At 37.4% G+C, this 27,952-nt stretch overlaps 1 protein-coding gene across 1 annotated transcript; it reads left to right on the top strand.

Moving 5' to 3' along the window:
• The first annotated feature begins 139 nt into the window (after positions 1–139).
• ube2d4 (ubiquitin-conjugating enzyme E2D 4 (putative)) lies at positions 140–27,946 on the top strand. The gene is made up of 7 exons (XM_022670532.2): positions 140–447; positions 14,888–14,951; positions 15,132–15,163; positions 16,480–16,557; positions 16,669–16,774; positions 18,252–18,345; positions 20,016–27,946. Exons 1-7 carry the CDS (start codon positions 424–426, stop codon positions 20,059–20,061), a joined length of 444 nt encoding a protein of 147 aa, XP_022526253.1. The 5' UTR covers positions 140–423; the 3' UTR covers positions 20,062–27,946.
• Positions 27,947–27,952: the final 6 nt, after the last annotated feature.

Below are 27,952 nucleotides of genomic sequence, written 5' to 3'. Positions count from 1 at the left end.
TTTTGAATTAAAATCCCTGACTAGCATACCATCTATTATTAGTGCTACACGGATGTAGAAAACTACATTTCCCAGCAATCCGCCTCAAATCTCGCGCTCAAGCTCTCGCAGGCCTTGTTGGTCTCCTGGCATCGCGAGAGTATCCTGTCGCTCTCCAGTACCCCACGAAAAAGCTGTCAGTGAGAGCAGAGCAGGGGGAGAATTACAGAAATCAGCCCGCGGTCGTGTAAACGAGTGTGTAAATGTTTAAAGGCTCGGCTGTGCTGCGGTGTCGATTCGCGGGCTGGAAGTGAAACGAGGGGAAAGAGCCGCAGCGTCTCCCATTCAAACCGCCCAGCCGGGCCGAGCGGACTGACTGACTGACTGACACACAGCACAGGGAGACGCACCGGGCTGCTGCTGCTGCTGAAACACAGCGAGCTAATGGCGTTGAAAAGGATCCAGAAGGTGAGTTAGGAGGCTGGTTATCAGCCGGGGGGAGAATGGCAGAGCCGTGGTCGGGCTTCTTCACGCCCACGGTCGAGTTTTCAGGCTGGTTTAAGGTCTCGGTTGGTGCTGCTAAGAGTGGAGGAGATGGAGGAGGTGGTGTGAAAAGCAGCCTCATCTAAAGACAAAGACGAATGGTGGATGAAGGCTCGCCATCCTTCGACCTGATTTGTTGTTATTTTTTATTTTGGGGCATTTGTAATGTTTATTTTAATCCGCACAGATTGATGGTCTAAATCTGTATATTGTTGCTACTCGCTATTAGCTGTATCTGTGTTGTTATGATAAGGTTTGTGCTGTAATCTGTGCTCACATAACGCAACACAGGCAATACATACCACAATACATGGTGGTGGAGGAGGGAGAGAGAGGGGGGGGGGCTGTCTTTATTCTGCCTTTGACTCAGCTAGCTAGATTGTTGTTTGTGTGTGTGTGTGTGTGTGTGTGTGGGGACAGTGCACTTCAACTTATGCGAGTGTAAAAATGCAGTCAGTGTGTGTGTCTGTATACAGCGCTGGGAAAAAAAGAGACCACTTAAAAACGATGAGTTTCTTTGAGTTTACCAAATTGAAAACCTCTGGAATATAATCAAGAGGAAGATGGATGATTCCAAGCCATCAAACCAAGCTGAACTGCTTGAATTTCTGCACCAGGAGTGGCATGAAGTTATTCAAAAGCAGTGTGTAAGACTAGTGGAGGAGAACATGCCAAGATGCATGAAAACCAGGGTTATTTCACCAAATATTGTTTTTTGAATTCTTAAAACTTTATGAATATGAACTTGTTTTCTTTGCATTATTTGAGGTCTGAAAGCTCTGCATAATTTTTTTGTTATTTCAGCCATTTCTCATTTTCTGCAAATAAATGCTCTAAATTACAATATTTTTATTTGGAATTTGGGAGAAATGTTGTTTATAGAGTAAAACAACAATGTGCATTGTACTCAAACATATACCTAAATCAGAGAAACTGATTCAGAAATTGAAATGGTCTCTCAATTTTTTCCAGAGTTGTGTGTATATATGTATATAAATAAATAAATATATATATATATATATATATATATATATATATATATATATATATATATATATATATATATATATATATATATTGTGTGTGTGTGTGTTTGCTGGAAAGGGAATGCAGCTACAGCAGCAGTAGCAGCAGCTGCTCCAAGCTGCCAAACACTGAATGTCAGTGTATCCATATATGGCTTGGCAAATAGGGCACTGGGACAGTGGAGGGTATTTTTAACAGATTTACCACGCTGCCTCATAGACACCATCCTTCAATGCAGAATTACATCCAGTGTTAAAGAAGTGCTTCACTGGAAAATGCAGTTTGCACACATTGCTCTCAAACACAAATACAGTAAACCTGTGGTGGGCCTAGGCTTCACTCCCTGTAGTTCTGAACAGCACTTAAGGAGGAGTTATGTGAATGTGAAGAGAAATGGAATGGAAGTCTATGGGTTTAAGTATATAATAAAATATATACTTATTGTATATAATATATACTTATACTTATGTATATACTACATTGGGTGATGTAGTAAAAATATTATATTATGATATTTATAGACAATTTAACAATATACAATATTTATTACAATGTTTTGACATGAAGACAAAATGCAGATTGGCCGATTCCTTAAAACTTGTATTCAAATACTCTGTCATGCATTCTACAGTAAATTTTGTTATGTTTTTGCTGCACATTATCCAGTGAAACAGGATTTTTACAGTTGGGCCAGTTTACTTTTTTAAGCCCTGATAAAATTATATATCGTGCTGTTTTAAGCATAAAAAAATAAGAACATTTATCACTATGATAAAATAGTGTCTATTGCAAACCATTGATTGTACATAATCAATAGAGCTTTGCAACACCGGATCTTGACCTTTCCAATATGGTGGATGTGTAGACACTGTGTATACAAAATTTGTTCTATTTTTCCAGAGTATAATTTTCAAAGTCATTTGCTGGATGGGTTGTATCCGTGCCAAATAAAATACTTTTAATAATTACATTTTTAATCATTAGGTAAAAATATGATAATGAATTAATAATGTAATACATACATCTTGTTCTGTCATGTTTAATTTAACACAGGGCGTCCAGTGGTGAAGCAGTCTAAAGTGAAACCACTCTGATCGGGAGATCGCTGGTTCAAATCCTAGTTATGCAGCTCGCCATCAGCTGGCGGAGCTCTGAAAGAGCACAATTGGCCTTGCTCTCTCTGGGTGGGTAGATGGCACTCTCTCCCCACATCACTCCAAAGGGTGATGTCAGTCAGCACAAGGCACAAATCTGTGAGCTGATGTATAGGAACCAAGTCGCTGCGCTTACCTCCGAGAGAGCTGGCTACTCAGAAATGTATGAAAAGGGGTGGTGGTGGACTTTACATGTATTGGAGGAGACATGTGCAAGTCTTTTCCTCTCCTTGTCTTGGGGCATCACTTGGAATGGGGGACATACAGCAGAATAGCAGCTGAATGGATGGGACAGTTGGCCTAGCTCATTTGAGAGAAAAATGGGGGGGAATAAATGTTAAATATAACGGTTTACAAATTTGTACATCATGAACAGGAGTTATTTGATGTTGAATGAGTAATACACTGTCCAAATTGATGTTTTAATTCAGTAAACACAATAATCCTACCAGTATAGGAAATTCCACCACTAAGGAACACCCACACCTGTATAAACTGTGAGGTGTTATCTTGTGAGTGAGGCTGAACACAAGGTGACCGTGCAAGCCACATCCAAACACATTCAGATCCATATTCAATGGTGAAATCTACATAAAAATATACATACACAGGTCAGTGTAGCATTCTTTCACTTCTGTAGGATTTGTCAAATGTCATTGGACAAAAGATTTTCTGTGTGTATTTAAGTTATGTACATAACTAAAATAGTACATGTGTATTTGTTTACCGGTACAAGTGGATCTTGAATTTCCAATATGGTGAATGTGCAGGATCTGTCTTATAGTGTACACTTTTATCATGTTTTTTTCTACCAAATGTTTATTATTTAAGTTATTTATTGGATTGTTGTACTTCTGTCAAATAGTACCTCCAAGGCACATGCATAATACATATACAAAATATATATTTTAAGGAAGTCTAGTCAGATATTAATTTGTGGTGCAAAAAATAACAAAATAATAATGTAAGGAAAACATGATATGTTGCCTCCTTTTAGATTGTTGGCTCTTTTTTAGGATTTTCTAGGATTTTGTTACATTTTCATTTGACAACCTGATATTTTATTGTTGTTGTAATAATGTAAACAAAACATAACACATATCTTTTGAGGTATTATTTTTTAATGCAGTGGTCAGTAGGGCTGCAAAGATTAGTCAATATAATCGACAATGTTGATTATTAAAATATGTTGAATACAATTTTCATTGTCCACTACCAAAATAATCATTAGTTGCAGCCCTAGTGCTCAGTGGCTGCCGAAATACTCAGGGACAGAACAGCTGGTGAACCGGTGTCAGGGTCATGGCCATCCAAGGGTCATTGGTGGAGGTTGGGAACAAAGGCCAAACCAGTGACAGATAAGAATAAGAACTAGTGCTAATTATAACTAATTATATATGAGTGTATGGAATATAAATTTGATATTTATACAGGCTGAGCTCACCAGCTGTTCTCAGGATCTTCTATATGAGATGTGTGAGCTGTTCCTGAGCAGCTGAGTGAGCTGTGTTTGAACCTGTTGTATGTTTGGGTCATTTCAAATGTTAAAGCTGAGAAGGAAGCAAGGACACCAGAGCTGGAAATAGCAACCTTCAGTGGACGGTGGATGTTTCTAGAACTGGACATGTCCACTGTAGCTCTCGCAGGAACTACTGGAAACACAATCTGATCCTTTTTACACCCCAAACTAAATCTTAAATAAAGTAAAATCTTAAATAAAGAGGGGTAAATTTTTAGGTGCATTAGTAAAAGCTGTAGTTTTATGTATAGTAAGTAATTACTATATTCTTTTGATAGTAAATGCAGCCTTTTTGGCTAGAAGTGCTAACATTTTTGGCTGTATTTGACATTTTATTTTAAGTGTACAAAGTGGTGTATCATTTTGTGTCATACTCAACATGTTGGCCTGGGAATAGAATTAGAGATGCACCAAAACAGGTTTGTTTTTGCCAAACCTGAAATTGCGCACAATGAAACACAATATTTTGTCTCTTGCCTATTAAATTATCCAGTATTTTTTTTTTCACGTTTTCAGAAAAACAATTTTACCATTTGGTTGATAAATATTGTGTGCATACCTAGACAGCATATTAGCTTGGGGGTTTAGACTGGGATACGCTACAAAGAACAGCTTTTTTTCATATTAAATGCTCTAATAAAATGAAAAAATAAAACATTAGTGCAGTTTATTAAACATGAGGCAGATATATATTAAATACAATTTTGAATTTTCTAGAAGATTGTGGCCTTAATACAGGACATTGCAAGACACTTATTGTGTAAGACCACACTAAAATCTAAGTTTAACCTTTTCTTTTTTCTTTTTTTTTTTTCAATTTTTATACTTTTCGAAATCAAATTTGTGCTGTGTTGATGTCTTTCATTGAAGCTGGTGTTCTGGTGAATCTCAGGTGGATTTTTCCTGCTCATCATTTACTTTGAGCTGATTTACTTTGACCTTTTACCAAACAGTCAAAGTAAATAATGGGCACATCACCAAATACTAAAAAATTATATGTTCAAATAGGACTTTGAATTCTTTGATAAAATACATTATTTTAAATTAGACAGGACCACAAAGGGTTACGCATAGGTAGCAGGGCCAAGGTCCTAAACCCTGGTCCTGACCCTGCATTCTGACCCCAGTTTATTAAGCTGGAATATATGAAAAGGATTTGTTGTACTGTATAGCTATAACAACAACAAAGATTCTTTAAATTATAACCATTTACATTGGTGTTTTATAAAATAATGAGCCCAGTGTGTTCATGAGTAATCAGACATGCATTTGGTCAGTGTTTTGTGATCTATTTGGAAAAGACACAGATGATTGTATGTTGTGATGAGATTTATTACAATCTTTTTGGGCTGCAAGATATACGAAACAGTTGACATTGCACCATTTTTTTTGTTCTCCAATATATATTGCAATATTAGAAAATACAGAATTTCTGACCCAATTTCACCAGATTTCAGTGATCCAACATGTCACTATATTAATAATGCAGTATGTGTATCAGTGAATGGAGCAAAATAAAAGGTGTTTGTTAGATATAATTATTAATCTGGTAGATATTTTCATGGAGAATTAGAACAGTGTACCATTTTCTTTGTATCAAGCTGCAATTAAAAAAAATTATAATATTGCACAAAACCTTGCACATGTGTACATTGCGATTGATATTGTGCTCCCATAATTTATTACAATAGCAATAAACATCATTATATTGGGCACCCATGTTGTTGTGTGATTGCTATATATAAATGTTTTGGTGAGACAAACTAAATGTAAATGTACATCATGTATTTCAGTTTTGGTAATTGTAGACATATTTTTTATTAAATGCTCAAACAGTGCCATGAAGAGAGTTATCAGATAACAGTAAGTTTTTGATTTGCCAGCAATAATATAAGTCTAATATTTCTATAATTTCTACATGTGTAATTATGTGGCTGGTGTCTGTAGTTCAGGTTCAGTCTGTGCTGTAGTCTGACTGTCTGAAGGTGTGTAAGTTGCCAGGCTGTTGTAAAGTTTTGTATCTGAGTGAAAAACCTACCCCAGTGTGTTGACAGCTGAACTTTAGAGGAGCTGTTTCTGGAGGAGTGAGTCAGGCTGGAACTTGCATACCTCAACAGCAGCTTCTGAGTAAAACAGGCCAGTCTGGCTGCAGTCAAAATTTGGTCAAATGTCTCATTTACATAATTTTAAATGCCCTTTTAACCTGATTGTATTTAGTCAGCCAAACCACCTGTAGTTTTCATGCTCTCTAAATCTATGTACAGTTTGGAGTCTTTGTTTTAACCACGGAGTTACCGGACATTATTGCCCAGCCAGAAAGCACTGAGGAAAGTCCTCAAAAGGTACATACAATTATTTAGTTAGCTGAAGTCTGTAAAATATCTGAAACTATTTTTTTAAACTGGCGCAGGAACACTGTTTGACTGGTGGAAGGACAGCACACCTTTCTTTGTTTTTATAAAAGCAATTAAGAGCTCATTTAGAGCTTGGAGGAGGCTAATGCTAATGCTAATACACACACGTTATTAGAACCCTCAATGACCGCACATTCACCTCACTATAAAACAGGTAATTCACATCGGTAGTCTTAAAACAGCAACAGACACTGGTCGAGTGTAGGGCTGGTTGATACAGTAAAAACTGTGTATTTATATCATAATATTCAGAAACATTTTCACAATACACAATTTTAACAATATTTTGACAGAAAAAAAGCATCAGTAGCAGCAGATTCTTAAAAACTGCCATTAAAATACTCTCTCATTCAGAATGTGCTGTACTCTGTTGTTAATCTTTTTATTATAGTGACTACTATTATAAACAAACAGGACTAATATTGGTCACCCAAGTTGTGTATGATTGCCTTGAATGTATTTTGAATTTGAATGTACATCAGTGTAATTCAGTTTTGGTTATTGTAGGCAGTTTCTGTTTTATTAAATGCTCACACAATGCGATGGTAGGGTGCTTTCACACCATTTTTTTTGGTCCAGGCTTTTCAAATAGGTCTGAACCAAAGTAGCAGGTGTAAAATGGGACCAGAGTTTGGACTGTTCTAAGCCCGGTGTTCTGTCGAATTCTGCTACCTTGTCGAACCGTGCTGCCCCAATGTATATTTAACTGTAAAAATACAAAAGAAGCACTATTTTAGGGCATGTACCCAGTGATATTCCAGTAGATGTACGTTATTAGATTTGGATTGCATAATTCATTGTACCATGGCAAAGTTATAGTAAATATAGCTCATTACAAACTGCTTTTCTATTTATTTATGATAATAAGTGTAATTTTTAGTTTCCATTTACACTTGTGTGCAATGACAGTGCGTCCAGGTTGTTTAATGCACATAAACCCCCCTAAACCAGATTAATTATACATAAAACACGAGAAAGAATTAAATTGTGTAGGTCGGCGCATGCGCAGTACCTTTGGGAAGCATGTATCGATGGGTAGGAAAATTCGACAGAACACCGGATCTACTAAAATTTGGTCCGGTTTATCTACGGTTTAAACACTTTTTTTCTAGATAGTTCATACTAGAGTTACGCGATGCACCAAACGTTCAATGCTTTTCCACAAACAATTCGGTTATTTAATGTTCAATGAGTTCTATACTGAAAAAAGCCCAGTTACTAGCTTCAAAAGAGTCAAATCAGTAGTCGCGATTTGATTCACTTCTTAAGAAAACTAATTCACACCGTGGCCAGTGTGGCACAATTATGTACATAGTATTCTGAACAAATGAATCAATTCGCTTGTACTAAATTGACTCTGTTCAGCGACACGCGCACACGTAAACCAGCAACGAGAGAGCAGCAGCGCGCGTAGAATTGCGACGGCAAAAATAAAAGACCTCCTCACTCGTCTGAGACTTGTGAACAAAACGGGCTCTTTGAGTGAAGTCTGGGCATGTTTTGCTCATATCGCTAATGAAGACGGAACCCCAACAAACAACACAAACCCAGTTTACAAACGGTGTTTCATATCTCTCCAGAACAAAGGAGCAAACACGAGCATGAGCCCAGCATTTGGTGGACAAGCACCATGAGAGCTGAGAAGTGGAGAGGTTAGTGGAGTTAGCTAAGATACACTCTGTAGCTTTACTAAGGCCCCGTCCACACGAAACAGGATACTTTTAGTTTTTTCTCACCGTTTTGGCCTCACGAAAACTCCTTCCAAGGTGGAGATTTTTAAGAACTCCGCTCCCAGTGGAGGCTTGTGGACGGGGAAAACGGTTTCTGAAAACGCTGACGTCCCACAGCGAGTCTGCGCATGTCTGCTTTTTGTTTACATTAGCTTAGCGATCGGGAGGGGACTGTTTTCAGCGCAACAGCAGTGAACTCCGGCAGTATGTTTACAGCATAACTTATTACACACAGCTGATCCAACTAATGAACTAACTGCCCTCTCTGACCCAACAGCGCGGAATTACCCAGAACCAGCTTTAAACGCTGTAACACTTTTTACCAGTGTAGCTGAGACCAGTGATAGTGGCGTGTTTGACTGTTCTACACGCTGCTCTATCGGTATGAGCTTTAATTTTATTGGTCCAACACCAACCTGGATATACTGACAGACCAGCTACACCAGCAAACTCAAAATACATCTTTTACTGTTACTGGAGCCATAGGCGTAGGAACCAATATTAGAAATAGGTGGATTTGTCCCCCCCCAAAAATGAAATCAGTTCGCTCACATCAGCCGTAATATTAATGAGGAGACAGACCGGACCAATCGGAGGAGGAGAGTCAGTTTGCTGTTGGGGAAGCCCCGCCCCCTCGCTGTGAGATTTAGCAGCGGGATCGGGCTGCAGCCGCTTCAGCTGATTTAAAACAGATCTGGATATACGGAGATTTTTCTAACAGAAAGATAACGATAGGCTAACCACATAAACTGTGATGATATGTTTCTGATAACTGGTTAAAAATACACGTCTCTGAATCAAAACACACAGTTTAAACCCACTGTGATTAATAAACTGCAGCTGTGTTAGTGAGTTAGTTTAACTTAAATTAATTAGATAGGGAGTCAGGGTTAAAGAAAAAAATATGTATATGTAATGTTCAACTTGACCTGTACCTGATCAGCTAATCACTATTTCATTTTCAAACTGTTTATTAATTTAGGATTGCAGGACTTAGTGTGAGCTATAATGAACGAAAATGAATTTAACTAACTAGTTATGTAGCTGCATGTAGTGGATAGCCAGGATTTAGTACAGTACTTTATGTTTGTAGTTTAAAGCAGTTTCTTAACCCTGATCACTGCCCTAAATCTGTGTCATTTACTGAGTTTACCTGTTAAAATCCTTTAGCCCCCTATGGAGCCTAAATTAATCATGTAAATCCAGCAGTGTATTAGACACATCATACCACCACTTTATTAAATGCCGTTAAAGCAGAGGAAGCTCAAGAACATGCAGAACAGTGTTAATATGCAGTAGAATATGTAAGAACAGGGTTGAGAAATACTGCTGTAACGTGACTTCTGTTCATTTGTAGTTCACAGTAAGACCACATGTCCTGACGTTTATAAAAATCTCTATGCAACGTAAAGTTACATTCTTTTACATAAAAGGACACCATCTTAAGAAGAGCTCTCAGTAGAAAAAAAAAATAAAAGCGCAGGAGAAAATGTAAATATATGACAGAATTGACATGCCAATACATAATAATAATAATAATAATAATAATAACCAAATCTGTTATATTATTTTAAATATTAGGTGATAACTGATAATTTTTGTTATATGTATATAATTCAGACATTGCATGCATATTTTTTTCTAACAACAGTAACTGTAACGTGGAGTAACCTGTTTAGGTTGTAAAATCACCTTATAATAATAATTTACTTTTAATTTAAAGTAATTTCCACAAATGTTGTTCTAGGAAACTATAGGGTGGGCTTGGGTTCATATTGGCAAATGTGTCCCCCCCCCAATATCAAGCCCGCTCCTACGCCCTTGACTGGAGCTCCTCACCCCGGCTGTTTCCTCCCCAGCCTCTCTGGGTTTTACAGCGGGTCAGTAGTGTGAGTTATAGTGATTTATCTTATGAAGATTCTGACTATGTTTATTATGCAGTAAAAAAAAATAGTATGTTGGTGTTCCTGGCTCAATGTTTTAGTACATTAAGCCACGTTAAGATTCGTCCTTATAACTGGCGTCAGTGGAAAGAAAACCCACATTAAGCATTTTTTGTTAAGTGTTTTAGACTCTGGTTCTTCAGTTAGCTGGGTTAGCTCTGTGGTTTTGAAGTAACACTGTAATGCTAGTTTTCCCAGTTGGTTGATAAGCTAGTTGTTAGTTGATTAGTTGGATCAGGTGTGTTGTACATACCTGTCAAGTCTCCCGTTTTGGCCGTATTTTACTCCTCTTTCCCGCCGTCCTCCCGTATTAGTATTTTCCCGTAAATGTCCCGTTTTATATTAAGATTTAAAAATATATATTATTGAGGAGACAGGGCACTGACCGCTCTGTGTCTCTTAACCAATCGTGGAGCCGGTTCAAGGAGAAAGTCCCGCCTTTCAGGAGAAACATCCAGTCAGCTTGCTAAGGTGGGTCAGTGTGGGGAAGCCCCTCGTCGCTGTGAGTTCAGGCAGCAAGTCGGAGCTGCTGATGTTAAAACATATCTGGATATACAGCGATTTTTCTTTAAGAAAGGTAACGGTAGGCTAATCATGTAAACTGTGATGAGATTTTTCTTATAGCGGCTTAAAAATAAACCGAAATAAACACACAGATTAAACCTTTTAAAATAAAAAAATTACAGCTTGTGACTGAGTTTAACTAGAAATGTGGAGAGGACCGAAATTAACTGAACTGATCAGGAGTGATCAAAAGAAAGAAGTATTAATTAAAAAATATTAATTGTGTAGGCCACTTAGGATTAATTTTGTGATGGATTATATGTGGTCCATGTCCTTTTAGTAAAAGCTCATAATGCTATTTTTAGGTCACCAACAGTCATTTTGCAGAATTTGTGCACCCTTTGTTAAATTTTAAATCTATTAAATAAATAATTATATAATATAAAAGCGTGAATTATGGCAAAAAAGACATGAAATCTTAACTTTTTTTTTTATATCTAGAAAAGGATTTTTAATTTGGCTGTATTAAAAGAATGACATATGTAGGAATGTCCACAACATTTCAGATTCTGATAATCTAATTGTAGCGTGTAAGTGGTTCACATGTGGTTATTTAAGATTTTTTGTAAACCTGTCTTAAAATGTAAGGGATACTGAACCTTCGTTGGGCTGATGGGACGGCTTTAAGCGGACAGAGGAAAATATCCCTTATTTTTAAATCTAAAACTTGACAGGTATGGTGTTGTAATCAGTATAAACCAGTGACCGTAAAGCCTGAAACAGGGACAGCGCCACGGTTGGTTGTGTTTTCGCTGTGATTTGTGGATTAATAACATGTTCACAGCTTAATTTAATGTTACGCTCACATTACCAGACAGGTAACGTTACTGAAATGCGCTGCGTGCAGTTTTTTCCGGTCGTCCTGTCCGGAGGTACAAACCTATTCTGGTCCAGGCCTGGACCAACAAGCACCTGGTGGGACCCACATAACTGATGACGACAGACTCACTAAACTGCAGTGTGAAACCAAAACTAACTGTACCAAATGTACACAATGTAACAAACACGTGAACCTTGGTGAAGACTCTGCTCTGACCTTTCAGGTGTGAAAGCACCCTCACACTCTCTGTGGAAAAATATATGTAGCTGGTCACAATTTTAAGCACTAAGCATCATGCACTGATGATATCCACAACATGCTCAGAAAAGTATATATTGCAGTATGTTGAATTTTTTTTTACAATACAATTAAATATTGTTGTATTGCCCAGCCCTAATCCAGAGTGTAATGAATTGTCAGGAATGTCAGTCAAAACCTCCAGCAATGGATGGAAATGTAATGGAAGTTATTCTGTTTGTTTATGTAGTGTAATATGATTGTGTTCAGTGTGTACATATTGATCACTTTACGTGATATCACTCATTTCCCAGCTCCAGCTCTGCTGTTTGCTCACACTGCTGTTCTGTAGACTGTTGTAAAATACTTATCAAATGGCTGGAATAGTTGTGTTTATTGGCAGAGGTCCCGGCGCCCACTCTAATATCCCTGCGTTTAGAACTGCGCCGTGTCGAGTCAGAGAATACAGAGTGGGTGTGCTGGCAAGCTTTTTACATCCTTCATCGTAACTCAGTGCTGCGCAGAATGGGCCGAATGCCAGTTGTAGAAACTGTTCTTCTGCAAATAAACACACACAATCTAGCCTGCTGGCACAGATTGTTTCAAGACAACAAATATTTGAAGGACTACATGTGTGCATATTTCTAGATTTCTGGTTTATTTAAATGGATTATGTAGCAAAACAACAGTTTAAAATCAAGCCATTTTTCAGTCTCTATGCAATTCAGTTAAACAGGCTTTTTTTAGTTACTGTATCTCGGGACCGGGCTTAGAATGAACAGTACCTATTGAAATTTTAACAGTGTTTAAATAAAAAAAAAATGGTATTCCAGGTTGTAGACTCTTTGAATGAAATCCCCCCTTTTCCCTACCACTTTGCCCTAGCTCTCTTTTTAATCCTAGGGGTAGGGGTAGGATGTTCCAATTCTTGGTGCGACATAGGGGTAGGGTGTAGTAAATGGCTACACGACTTCTTAACTGACATTTTACAGAGGCATGCCTCTAAACAAAGGGTATGTGAGATTAATTTTTGAGACAAATGTACAACAATAAAATCTTGAAAACCTTTGCATTATCTTTGGGTTCTTTCACGCCTACCTTGTTTGGTTTTAGTTTGGTCCATATCAAAGTAGCAGGTGTGGGTGCAAATGAGAACTGGGATTGGGGCAACATGTGAAGCTTAAAATGCTGAAGCATTAATGCAAGATTTCTGTCTGCTGAAAAGGAGCAGTATATTTCTGCTTTTCTAATCTAGCACTGGCCATTTTTTCTCTACAGAAAGATCTGTTGATGATCTAGTGCTGTTTATCTTCAATGTCATGCATGATATTTTCATTAGAAAGTAGATCCCACTTTAACTAGGCCACTTCAGAGTGTTTCCTTTTGCCCCTGGACACAGTGGTGGTGTTTATCTTGTGTGTCTGGGATTCTTTCATTCTGTTAAACAATGCAACTTGAGAAGAATCAGGGCCCCATTAAATCCATTATATACTTTTATTTTTTATTTTATTTTTTATATCCTATTCAGATATTTAAATTGTTTTGCTGTTTTAGATTCTGTCTGCGTCTCCACATCACAGAAATCCTAAGGCCCCAAGAATCCACCAAATTCTGCAATGCATGAATAATTTATTTTGAACAGTGACTAATTTATGTAAAATCATATTAAGATTTAATATAGAATCCTACATTTTCCAACTGTAAATAACACTCTTTTGGCTGTGCAACAGCACCTTACTGTATTACATGTGAACTGTATTTCCTTGTTTCAAATACCCCTAAAATGCTAAATTAGCCGTGGCTAATAGCTGCACAATCCAGTTTTACATGGGGCTTGATCAACTATTTAAACTGCTCTGTAAACCTTTTGTCTTTAACCCTGTTAATGCATCATTTTTATTGATTTGTTTGTTTTTCAATGACTGTATAAAACAGTGACTTGCTGAGATGACACCTGTAAGGGTGAAACACAATTTAGAATTTATGATATATTTTATTGTTTTCATTTATGTGGTGCAAATATCAATATTTTCATCAAGACATAGGCACGCTATACGCTATAATTTAACACCAATGAATAGGGTAAACCTGCAGTGAACAATATTGGTTGTTAAATTCTGCAAAATTGAAACAATAAATCCATAATTCCTGGTATTTACTTATTTAGAAGTATTTTATCCTCTTCAGGAACACAGACGCCGTTAAGTATGTTTGATAATTGTCTAGCCATATATGAGTTTCGCAGAATTACAGTATTGTGATTTTGTTATTGTGTGCATTATATCATGAGTCGCCCTAGCTCCTGTACAGCTAATTCTTTGCATATATTGTATATATTTGTATATATTGTGAAGACTTACAGAGTTCTATTCTAGGACCGATGAAACTAAAGTTACCGTATATTTTTTTGGATCATAAGGTGCACTATTAGTGAATGTCTTTTCTCTGGTCTATTTTTATAGGCGCACTGGTTAGCAGCGCTAGCCAGACACGGTTAGCAGCACTAGCCAGTCGAGGTTTGAGCTAGTAAATGCCGCCCGATTGCGTTTTTTTTTTTTAGCAAATTAACCCAGGGCACTATCGTCTAGTGGTTCGTCCCATGTAGCTTCTTTTAACATGGAAAACGCACAGACTACAGTCCGATATGCTCGCCTCTGAACATCGAAAGAGCTACCACTACAGTTAGCAGCTGATGCTAATGCTGCTGCACTCAGCCTCAGCTCTGGAGAAACTGCACTGAAACTCCCAGGAATATACACATAAAACATAATACATATAAGTATGTCAGCTTAAGTTTTTTTTTTTCCTCCTTCCTTCGTATATTTGAGACAGATTTGTGTTTGTGGGTAAAACGTTTCCATACAGTATGTAATAAAAGTTGAAGCCATTAGGCTGTGTAAGCAATGTGTTTCACTCCTGAAACTAAACCATTTGTATTGCTATTTTTTTTCTCCTCAGGAGTTGACAGACCTCCAGAGGGACCCACCTGCACAGTGTTCAGCAGGACCTGTGGGAGAAGACTGTGAGTGCTAAAAAAAAGAAATAAATAAAATAATCATCCCCTTTTAGTTGATGAAGCAGCCGCTAGTTCTAGCAGCCCAGAGATGTTGTTCACTGTATACAGTGTAAAGTGTGTTGCTCTCTGTTGCATTAATAATGTGGTTTATGTTGAGAAAATTAATGAGATTGTTGTGTTTTCCAGTGTTTCACTGGCAGGCGACGATAATGGGGCCGGTAAGTACAAGTTTTGCTGTTTTTTTCTCCCACACAGTTTACTTCTATTTTTTTTTACTTCTATTTAAATATCTACAATATTTATATATTAGGGCTGTAACTGTATGTCTGTACCAGCATCTACAGTCTCTGTAGAATACCCAATATGTGATTACCATATTTTTCGCACTATAAGGCGCACCTAAAATCCTTTAATTTTCACAAAAATATGCTGGAGCAGTATTAGCATCAGCCGCTAAACGCGGCACTAGCCGTGTATTGGACTGGCGTTTACCGTGTTAAAACTAGCTACGTGGGACAAACCGCTAGCTAATATCGCCCTGAAACACCCAGGGGTTCCTCATTGTAGCTCTGTCGGGTTTCATTAGCCGCTAACCTCTAGCGGTTATCCGCTGATGCTAATGCTAATGCTTTAACTTTAGTGGAAATCTGTAAATCCAAGGTTACTGTAAAGCTTGCTGAGCTTTACTTAACCATATGAACAAATGCAAAGTTTTTTTTAAGAGTTACAGTTTTGTTTACCTAGCTTAGCTTAGCTTTACTGCTAAATTTAGAAGGAAAACATGGCGACACCCCTGTTCCTACTACTAGTCACTAGTGTTGCATGAAATGCGCCTCATAATCCGTTGCGCCTTATGTATGAAAATAGACTAGAAAATAGACGTTTATTGATAGTGCGCCTTATAGTGTAAAAAATATGGTAAAAGTTTGTGAACCTATTAGAATTTTAGGATAAATATTATATGTTAGGCCTAAAAGTAAATAAGGAGAACCAAATAAATTATGACAAAAATATTTATTTACTCATTGAGGGAAATGATCCAGTATTACAAATCAATATGTAGCAAAAATGTGTGAACATGTGCTGTCAATAACTGATGCTTTCTTATGGGCATATATGATTCACAATCTTTTTCTACAGGTTAGTGTGTACCTCTGACTTTTTATCTCACTCAAATTATGTTCTGCCACTGTGATTGACTGAGAGGCATTCTTTGAATGACAGTGTCTCCCTGTGTTCCCTGTGACATGAATTAGAAACAACAGTAAAAACAACCCACTGTCTGTTGCAATAAACCAAGCTGTCTATGCTATGATTTGCCTTTGGTAGCAGAAAAAAACATAAAAATAAAAACATAGTATGAGTTTCTTTACCTGTTATTAACTAAGCCGTAATTGAGAATTCAAATGGCTATGCTTTGACAGTACATGTTTAAGTATGTTGTCAATATTAATAGACTCAACTGGACATACAGATATGTATATTTAGTAATATTTCCATTTTGTGATTCACTGATTTTCTTTGATGTTTTCAGAATGACAGTCCATACCAAGGTGGCGTCTTCTTTCTCACAATCCACTTCCCTACAGACTACCCCTTTAAACCCCCTAAGGTTAGTCACTCATCTCAGCCAAAGACTAGAATAAACCAAAAAGCAGCTACATCCAGCATAGCTGCCAATTATTAAGCTTTAACCTGTAATTGTGTGTGTGTCCATTTACAGGTAGCATTTACAACAAAGATCTACCACCCCAACATCAACAGTAACGGCAGCATCTGTCTCGATATCCTGCGATCTCAGTGGTCTCCTGCCCTCACCGTATCGAAAGGTTAAGCTTGAACCTTTTGTTTTTGCTTTTGTTTTGTTTTATTTCCTCTGAAATGTTATCATGGCTGTTATTTGGTATTATATGAGGATACACAGCTTTGAGTGATGTTCCACATCAGTTGCATAGTAAAAAAAAGTAATGACTTTCGTTTGGCAAGTCTGACATCTTGTCACACTAAAATATTGTCTTCTTGCATCAATTCAGATAAAACTAATTTTAACTTAATACAAAAAAACCCTGCCGAGTTCACAGTCAAAAAGTAAAAACAACAAAAATAAAAAAGACAGTGTTTTTGTAGAACAGTGTGATTAAAAAGTAGTTACTGCTGTGTGGTCAGTGATCTCTAATAGACTTACTTCGGTGGTTTCTGACACTCTATGAAATACTATTATTTAATAACATGGACAAATGAGCATAGCAGTATAGGACACAAGTGGCACTTAAGCTTAAAATAGTAGCCACTGTTCTGCTGTCTGTACCTGCTGTGCATTTTTATAGATAGCAATGTGTCAAAGTGTCTCAGACAATTAAATAAGTAAGATGTGTTGTAGAGATATTATGGTATGTGGAATGATTTATATTTATTTGCAAATATTAGTATTCTTGTTAAAACATTAATGTATTTACTTATTTAGAAGATTTTGTCCACTTTAATAACACAGATGCTCTGAAGTATTGTTGCAAATTGTCTTGAGATCTTGGCATGTTCTTCTCCACCAGTCTTACACACTGCTTTTGCGTAACTTTATGCCACTCCTGGTGCAAAAATTCAAGCAGTTCAGCTTGATTTGATGGCTTGTGATCTGATTATATTCCAGAGGTTTTCAATTTGTTAAAATCAAAGAAACTCATCATTTTTAGTGGTCTCTTATTTTTGCCAGAGCTGTATATGTAATATAGATAGAGAGAGTTTCGCAGAATCGCAGTATTGTGTTATCATTATCATGGGGAACGTAGTGTGATCATAACATATTAGGTGATGCCCTGTGATTTGCACCCCTAGTGTTAACAGAAAGCCATCTGTGGTTGGGAGTACAATAGACCATTTTCTGTATATTTTACAGAGTTTTTGTGATCATGTCATAGGGTAGTTTTTAGAAGAAAAAAAAAAGAGCACAGGGAATAAGTGTTTACTGTAAAAAACAACTGTATTAACTGATCAGTCGAAAGAAAAGAACCAGAGATCTATAACAGTTAAACATAAAAACATATACACTGTAAATTCTACACTGCAGACTCTAAACTCTGCTGCTACAAATCATGTCCTGTCTGTTAATTTTGGCTGGAGGACACCAGAGGGTGCTCTCTTACAACAGAACTAAGAATTCCAACTGGGTCAGGCTTTAAAAGCCAGTACTCATACAAGAAATATTGTTGGCTCCAGTCTTCTTTATCATTAGCTTCAGTCTTAATGCACTGAATCAGGTCAAGATATCAATAATTGTCCCAAATCCGTAACTCTGTTCTTGTCTTGCAGTTCTCCTCTCCATCTGTTCACTGTTATGTGACCCGAACCCAGACGACCCGCTGGTGCCTGAGATTGCACACACGTACAAAGCTGACAGAGAAAAGTGAGTGGGCCACCAGTAGCACGTCCCACACTGTAGCAGAGCACTGCTTGGATTACCTGTTACAAAGCTGTTTATGAGAACTCTTAAGTAAGAGATAAGCTGTGACGGAAGTGCATGGCTATATGAAAATAATCCACAACAGGCTGGTGTGATGAATTGCCGTACAGGAGAGGATTATTTCTAAAGAACCTCAGAATATCAGAAAGCAGTGTATTATTCTTATTTCACCGGAAACAATCCATTTATGCTGTAGAGAATGGTTATTGTTATGCTTAAACTAGAAAGTTAGTCACTGTGAATTACTGTACAGCTATGAATATAGAGCAATAATAGCAACCTATAGAACAAATAGGACTGCCATAGATGTAGTTTGATATTCCAAATTTTAGAACAATGTGATACACTAAAATAAGATGGGTAAAGTAACTAAATTAGTCAAGAAGCATATTACTCACATATAAGTAAAAGTCACAATAAATATTAAATAAAATATGAAAGTATCGATTTAATTGACTATTCAAGTAGTCAGCTGGTTTATCAGAAATCCATTTAATTATCTAAATCGTTTTTAACTATTATTTAATAATCAAATTACTAAGATTTTGTACTAGAGTTTGGAGCATTACTGTGAGGATTTGATTGAGTTCAGGATGTTAAGTGGTGTAATATGCTTTTGATTGGAGATTGGAGCTGTCCAAGCTATGTTTAATTACAGCTCAATTAAAATATTGATATTTAAAAATATGTAAACTATAATGGTAGGAAAGCAGATGAATGTAATGGAGTAAAACAATGTTTTTTTTACTTTTTGACAAAAAAACTTTCACACTCAAATGATATACATGCCAAATGAGTTGTAATAGTTTCTTATATATTCAGGCAATCTAATTCATGCTGCAGTAAAAAGTGGGAAAGGGCAAAAAAGTATACAGCCATTGGTTTCAATCAAATAAAAAAAATTATGTGAGGCCTATTGCTACACCTATATTAATGCTATATATTGCAAATGTATAAGAAAATGAGAAATGGCTGAAATAACAAAAAAGATGCAGAGCTTTCAGACCTTAAATAATGCAAAGAAAACAAGTTCATATTCATGGCGTTTTAAGAGTTCAAAAATCAATATTTGGTGAAATAACCCTGGTTTTTATTCACAGTTTTCATGCATCTTGACATGTTCTCCTCCATCACACTGCTTTTGGATAACTTTATGCCACTCCTGGTGCAGAAATTCAAGCAGTTCAGCTTGGTTTGATGGCTTGTGATCATCCATCTTCCTCTTGATTATATTCCAGAGGTTTTCAATTTGGTAAAATCAAAGAAGCTTATTCTAAGTCTCTTTTTTTTTTTTTTTACAGAGATGTACATTACTTACAGCCACTGACTCTACCACCTGTTGTAGGTGTTTGTGTCAGTTTTCTTTGGTTTTATATTGTTTTGATATTTCGAAATTAGGAAATACAAGTTTTAGCCATATAATCCAGCCCTAACCCCTATGGTATGCCTATACAGTATCTTAAATACAAGCATGTGCACAGCATATTAATGCGTCTTGTCACACTGTATTTCACTGTGTTTCGAATCGCGCTGTATTTCATCAGTCACACTTAATGAGTTGAGAATATGAATGAGATGATCTGCAGCTTTTCTATTTCATTTGTTGTTACCAGGTATAACAGACTAGCGAGAGAATGGACGCAAAAGTACGCCATGTGAGAGTGCCTAACCCTGCTGGAACACCCGCAGCGAGCGAAACGGACAGAGGAACCTGTTTTAACGTTTTTAACATGGGCAGAAAGAACCCGGTGGAGAACAGATCAACACCAAACCTGTGGCTGGGATGAAGAAGAGAGCGGAGAGGAGGAGACCGGAGATCACCCTTAGACGTTTCGGCACCCGCATGCCGAAAGCCGCTGCCGGACCGGTGCCTGGACGTGTGAGCCTGAAAGGAGCCTGGAAAAATCCCGGAAAACTACTTCTCTGGAAAAACGGGACGAACCCCCCGCCAGGCTACCACAATCCCAGGAAATTAGACTTCTGTGACTATTAGTACTACTGCTGTTCTCGTGATTGACTTTTTCTCAGTGTTCCTGTTGCCACTGTTCTTCTTTTTTCTCATTTTTGGATTTGCTGATGAGCCCGTGCCACTGCCAGGCCGGCACTTCCTGGATGGAGGTGACGGGTTTTGGCTTCCCTGATAGATTTACCATCTCCTTTGAGTTTCCGTGGATACCATGTGTGTGTGTGTGTGTGTGTGGTCTAGACATGTAATGCTATACACTCAGGGCACAAACAATTTAGACCATTATTCTTTTTTTATCATATTTTAGTGAAATTAGTAATTTATCACAAATTGGATAAAAATTATGAACACAAAATCAACACAGATTGTTTTTACACAGACATGTGCCCCCTAACATGGGTCAAATACTAGCATTAAAATATGTCTTGCAATTAGGGCTGTAACAATATATTAACCTAACCCATTGGTTTAATACTAAATGTAGGATAAAACATTTTTGAAGCTTTTTAAACAAGAAAAATAATGAGAAAAAAATACAGTATGCAGCTGTTGCATAATGTAACAAGACTAGAGTAAAAATGTAGGGATGAGTGTGTTTGTTCTAAAAACGGTGTTTAAACCATGAAACTGCATTAGATTCAAAATTCCACGTGCCAAAGAATGCATTTCTCCAGTATTTTAAGTTTGTAAGTGTTTCACATTTGTTGACTCGTAAAAAGCTCAAACACAGTTTTACCACCCTGTTATTTTACCTGAATCGTGTTCATTTTTCTTTTATGGAAGCACAGTTTCAACACTGAAACAAAAACACTGTCACTGTTCCTGAGTCTTACTGTAGAGTGCTGCTGTACTCTCAGTGTGATGTGTTGTTAGAAAGCTAAAGAGGCTGTAGCCAAATTAGCTTTCAGTCATGCGGACAAACTGGCTTTCTCAAGTCTTACCGGTAAAAAAAATAGAAAAAAAGAGCAGGTTACATCAGATATATAATTGCATTGTTCAGATTTATTGTTACAGCCCTACCAGCAGTACTGTATTTTTTGCACTATAAAGTGTACCAGATTATGAGGCGCACTATCAGTGAACGTCTAGTTTCATTCATAAGGTGCACCAGATTATGAGGTACATTTTATGCGACACTAGTAACTAGTAGTAGGAACAGAAGTGTCATCAGGTTTTCCTTCTGATTCAGCAGGTGAGACCTGTAAAGCTAAGCTGCGTTAAGTAAACAAAACTGTAATTCTTAAAAAAAAAAAAAAAAAAACATTTCAGACGAGTCAGACAAGTCAAAAGAGCACAGGATGTAAATCTACACAGATTTCTCTCCTAAAAAACTGTTTATTTGGATGAGTAAAGCGCTTCCATTTATCTACAGTAAACTTAGTTTTCCAGATTTCCACTGAAGCTGGAGCATTAGCATTAGCCATTAGCTGCTAATGCCACCCGACAGAGCTACACTGAGGAAATCTGTGAGTGTTCCAGTAAGCCAGGGCGATATTAGCTAGCGGTTCATCCCACATAGCTTGTTTTAACATGGTAAACATGCAGGCTACAGTCCGATATACTCACCTCTGAACAGCCAAAGAGCTAGCACTGCTAATGCTAATGCTGCTCCAGCCGTGTTATCCGGGGTTAGCAGAACAGCAAAGGAACTAGCCCTTATCACGGTTAGCGGCTAATGCTAATGCTGCTTGAGAACTGAACTGAAACTCCTGTTTGACTCTGTACTTCAGCAGAGTGGCTTTACTGCTTCTTACAACCTGACCTACAAAAGGCACAATGGATTATAAGGCGCACTGACCATTTTTGGGAAAATTAAAGGATTTTAGGTGAGTTTTACAGTGCAAAAAATACAGTATATTAAAACTGATTGTTTTGAAGGATTTTTACACATTTAAGCCTAAGATTCTCTATGATCACTATTCATAAGACCAATAATGTGATTATGATTATGAAATGGTACAGGGTTTTGCAACCCTAGTTCTTAGTATAAGATACAATCTCATATTGTTACATGTCGTGTGTGTGTGTTTGTGTGTGTGTGTGTGTGTGTGTGTGTGTGTGTGTGTGTGTGTGTGTGTGTGTGTGTGTGTGTGTGTGTGTGTGTGTGTGTGTGTGAGATGGCCCTGCCTTTTGCCTCTACATGACTCCAGTCCCAGGAGGAGAAAACAGCTTTACACAGAGGCCTCAGTCATTCAGGGGACATTACCCGGTTCTCCTTTTCATGAACTGCATTGCTCCCAGGCCATGAACTCAGAGCAGATCACTGATCTATGAGGTGTTTATTTCATATATTGGCTCCTATAAAGCAAAGCTGCTTTTGCTTTCACTCCTCCCTCTAGCATCACACTACGTTTTTCTCTTGCTATGAATGTTTATGGATGACTGTAGGTGGCGTACTTATATGGGTAGTTCAGTGATGAATCAAAAAAACGTCTTTTATCTCTTACCCCTAAGTGCAGTTGATCAGGTAGGGTTGTCTTATTTGTGCATATTTCACTTATAACAGCAGATGCTGGACTAGTATTGCTGAGAAACACGCACGTTGGACTGTCACTAATCTTATTTTTGTAAATGCACTCCTTGCCAAAAAAATAGTTGTACCCAGACAGAAAGATAGTGTTAGATTGCAATGGTAGTCAGAAGGAAGTAAAAAAGTTAGCACAAACAACACATGATTATAAATTTAAACTGATATGGGCAACTTTTGAGATACACATACACAAGTAGTGTGTCAAGCATGAGCAACACAATATGTAAGGTTGTAGAGGTCCCTAAAGGTGTCCTGTGACAATGCCAGCAGTATTTGGACGAGCATTGTCCTGTTGATATTGCCACTGGTTGCATCATCTCAATAATGTAATGTTGGGTTGTCTAATTGCATCCCACACAATTACATCAGGCCTTGACACCACTTGACGACTTCCCACCAAGCTTCATTCCTGTCAGATTATTCCTTCTGGAAGCAATTATTATTTTGTGCTAAAATAGTTTACTTTCTCTTTTTTCTTTTTGCAAACTTAGTCGAAAAGATAAATACACTAAATCTTAAAATACATATTTACCTTCATAACATTCTGCTTTGCAGTACAGTGGACAAAAATGTGTGGAGTGAAAAGTGGTTCTGGTTACTCAAAATATCTGGCAAAACATTTTAAATAATGTTACAGATTAAGTTATTTTGAAGTTTTTGTGACAGTCCAAGTGTTTGTAAGCAACATTAGATATTTAATATATTTTGATTGTCTAGCTGCATCTTGGGGCAGTGATAAATTATGTTTATTGAATTTCTCACTGAACTATTCCCTTAACACAAAACCCCACTCCCTCCCACTGTACTAGTCGCCCTCATCCTCATGTTTTACAGCCAAAATGGGGATGAAAAAAATCCCACTGGTGGTTTATCTCAATCACACCTCTTCCCATTTATCTGTTTGGACTGGAGTTTCCATGCCAGATTTAAAACGGGACTAAAACCACATTGTCTGCATGTGCATGTTTATTGGAGACGTGTTTAGGTATTCGTTTAGGTGAGTATTGTCATTTCGCTTTAGGATAAAAAAAAAAAAAGTGTTTTTTTGAAATTCAGCTGAATTGCTTGCAGAGAAATGGTCAACGCAATATTGTATCCAGAGGTACTGCAAAAGGAACTATAGAAGGATGAAAATAAGCTAAATCTGTATGGAAACTCCACCATTACTTTAAAAAAAAACAAAGAAAACACATCACTGTCTTTGGTTTATCCTGGTGACGGGCCTCACGAACGCAATACGCTTTTTAACGTTTTTCTTTTCTTCTATTACTAAATCTGTGAGCAAGAGTGTACACTTTAGTAACCCTTAGATGCTCTTGTTTCTAGAGCCACTAATATTATTATATCCTAGCTTTGTGACTGACAGTAGATGGTATATTTGATGTATGACCAACACAAGTTCGAGACTGAGGTCATTTGCTGTACATTGATTTCTACAAAATGCATAAAGTCCTGAGAACCTCCTGAATCAGCTGAAGCAGATGATGGTACATGGCTGGACAGCCACAATTGGGGGGAGCAAACGGATTATTTGGCTAAGTGCAGGAAGGTTTGGAACATTGTATTTCTGAACCTGAGCTGCTTTTCAAATCCAGAAATTTGTTAAAGGCTGTTTGCGCAGTGCAATCTGTTGGAAAATCGAAATGCTCTCCTCATCTTTCCTCCAGGTGTTGCTCTTCAGAAGCCCATGCACCATCATGCCCAGCCATGCTTTATTCTCCCTGGAAAGGGCTGACTGTTCTCATCTCTCTATATAAAGGAATAGTTCAGCAAATAAAGACATGTTTGGTGTCTAAAGAGTACTTGTCAGAAGATCTCAGATCAGATTTTTAAAAACATTGTGTGGTTCGGCTCCTACGTCCTATAAGGCTGTTTAGAAGTGAGAGATCCTTCATCTACAGCAAGAAATGCAGCCAATGTAGACATTTTGAATTCATAGACTGTATGTAAAGGTTGACTGAATAATAGGGGTTGAAAAGTGAAGCCAAAACTTTTTGGCTGGCTATTGTACAACTTTTTACCACCCCCAATACCATGTAAGTAAGCAGAGCAAGTTGTCAGTTATGTTTGGTCAATTCTGCCGGCTACATGGTCATTAAGGCTGCTCATACTGTAACGTGCAAAACAGAGCATACTAAATAAGTGCAAAATTAAGAACTGTGTGTTTTCCCACATTGCAAATAGAACATTAGTACGCTCGCTACCAAACTCATCCAATGTTTCTATTGCAGCATTGCCTTGCAATTAATATGGCTCAGCTAGCCAATAGGCAGATCCTTCAGTCTGAAGAACCTGAATAGTTATTTGGCCTGAATGGGGACATAATTCTTCAGACACCAAACATGTCTTCAAAAACATTGTGCCAGTCTATTCCTTTAAGGTTTTAGCAACTCATAGTAGGGATGCACTGATTTGGAAATTCTGGGCCGATTTCGATATCTGATATTACATGTACAGCTCTGGAAAAAAAAAATAAGAGACTATTTAAAAATAATGAATCTGGAATATAATCAAGAGGAAGATAGATGATCAAACCATCAAACCAAACTGAACTGCTAGAATTCTTGTACCAGGAGTGGCATAAATTATCAAAAAGCAGTGTGTAAGACTGGTGGATGAGAGCATGACAATATTCATGAAAACTGTGATTAAAAACCAGGATTATTCCACCAAATATTGATTTCTGAACTGAGTTCTAAAAGCTCTGCATCTTTTTTGTTATTTCTGCCATTTCTCATTTTATGCAAATAAATGCTCTAAATGACAATATTTTTATTTGGAATTTGGGAGAAATGTTGTCCGTAGTTTATAGAATAAAACAACAATGTTCATTTTACTTAAACATATACCCATACATAACAAAATCAGAGAAATTGATTCAGAGACTGAAGCAATCTCTTATTTTTTTTTTTACAGAGCTGTATATATCTGCCAATACTGATATATATATATATATATATATATAACTTACAAAGAGTCTAAACACTCGAAAAACTTGAAAAATATTGCTGGCATAATTCCAATATCATCATGCATCCCTACCTCATAACACCGTTATCATAATATGTGCTGTCATGAGAAGTGATCTTTGTTCATCAGATCAAGTCTTCAGTGCTTAACCATGCCTTTGGAGTTTTAACGGTTGGCTGTACTGGGGGGGATGTCTGTAATCTGATTGGTGGATGTTCAGGGCACTTTTGAATGTACGATGTACGTGAATGAAGCTCCTGTCCTAGCAGACAGAGCAACTCCAACATTTGCTGCTTTTCTCTTTGGTTCTGCACATGATGACGTTTCTCAGCGCTAGGCTGCATTTTGTTATCACTGTGGTCGAATTAAAGGAGTAGTTCTGGGGAAAAAACGAAATTGGCAAAGTTTCACCTCCTATATTAGAATGTAGATGATCATCCATAACATGCTGTGTTTGTGTGTTCTAGAATATATGTTTGCTTTTGTGGTTTCTGAGACTGTATTGCTCACTACTGTCTATTTAAACATGCAGACTTGTGTAGACCCTTTGTGCTGCCCAATTGTGCTGCCAAAACAGCTCTAGGCCATTGAGGCATAGACTTTACAAGATCTTTGAAGGTGTCCTGTTGTATCTGGCAACAAGTCCTGTATATTGTGAGATCAGTGAGCCTTGGCTGCCTGTGGATCTGTCACTTGTTCAGTTGGTCTCTTTTCTCGGAGTAATTAGGTAGTTATTTGATTCCAACACAAACTTTAAGACTTTAAGACTTGACCGTTCAGCTGATGCCTAATATGTGAACCAGATCATTAATATTATTCAGTTCACTTGTCAATGGATTTAATACTTATCCAGCATTTTTATTGTGTAAAATCTTGTATCTGCAAACTAACACCTTACATTTTAATGAAATATAGTGTAAAATGAATTAATTTTTTGAAGCATTTCTATTAGCACATTCGTCATAAATGTAAGATCCGTGTTCTTATTGCAACACCTCAACCATCTGTTACAGCTTTGCACTTGTTTATAGAAAACAGTGAGTCATAGAGTGTCAAAAACCACATTATCAATTCAGTTAGAGATTATGGTTTGGTTTAGGTTTACAGATTATCTGGCTCAACTGGGGACTATAGACTCACTTCTTTAAGACCTCTCTCCTGACCTGATACAAAAAATACATAGTTTTTCTTTTACAACATTTGGCTTCAAAATTATCAGTAAAGGTGATTGGATCAGGTCTCAAAGTTGTGGGTATGGGTGACAGTTTTATATCTGTGTTGATCTCGATTTAGCTTCGCACCTCAAATCAACTACCGGTACATATTAAAAAGATAAATTGTGTACTTTTTTCCCTGAACTTTTCCTTTAATCTCATTTCTCATGTCGCTTGTGTTTTTGTCTTAATATTTTTGGTATTTATTTGTCGTCTTCCAACCATTCAGCTGGAATTCATTCAGTGGCAGTTATGTATGTATGTTCCTCTCTGACAGGGAGTTTGGTGGGGTCAGAAGTGGCTCCAGGAGAGAAAAACTCGATCAGTGCTGGAACAGGTCACACAGCGGCGGTACACGGCATTGCTTTGCACTCTTCACACACACTCACACTTTTCCACAGCCATTTTGCAAGATATCAGGGATTTCTCTCTCTTTTTCCCTTCTCTCACCTCTCCCAGCATCCTCAATAAAAAAGGAACTCTCAGCCTTAACCGTCAATGTATAACCCACCAGAAACTGTACTGTAAAGAAATCTCATTCAGATATTTTTATTTGTTGCTTTTTGTTTTTGCCCTTAAAAAGGGTTAAAGGTTTTCTTTCTGCAAGGAGAGCAGCTCACTGAATTGGTACTGTACCTGCTATGTGTACACCCACACAGAAACATATACACACAAACATAAATATATATATAAATATATATACACAGTGAACCCACATACACAGCCATGGTGACCTCTCCTTGCTAATTATCGTCCACTGTTCTGTAGTTTGTGCTGAAGACTCAGCGTTCTCCTCATGCTCTCCGAACTGCTGAACTAACCTTGGAGGTGTTGGCATTAGTGAATAAAGCTCCTTTTGTTTTATACTTT

This window comes from Astyanax mexicanus, chromosome 12, assembly GCF_023375975.1.
Source record: "Astyanax mexicanus isolate ESR-SI-001 chromosome 12, AstMex3_surface, whole genome shotgun sequence".
NCBI classification, from domain to species: Eukaryota; Metazoa; Chordata; class Actinopteri; order Characiformes; family Acestrorhamphidae; genus Astyanax; species Astyanax mexicanus.
Note: the sequence above shows the minus strand (reverse complement) of the source record. Positions and strands in the feature narration are given on the sequence as shown.

Coding starts and splice junctions, on each gene's coding strand:
- ube2d4 (XM_022670532.2), top strand. CDS start 424: ATGGCGTTGAAAAGGATCCAGAAG. Junction 14,952..15,131: donor AGGACCTGTGGGAGAAGACT/GTGAGTGCTAAA, acceptor TGTGTTTTCCAG/TGTTTCACTGGCAGGCGACG. Junction 16,558..16,668: donor ACCCCTTTAAACCCCCTAAG/GTTAGTCACTCA, acceptor GTCCATTTACAG/GTAGCATTTACAACAAAGAT.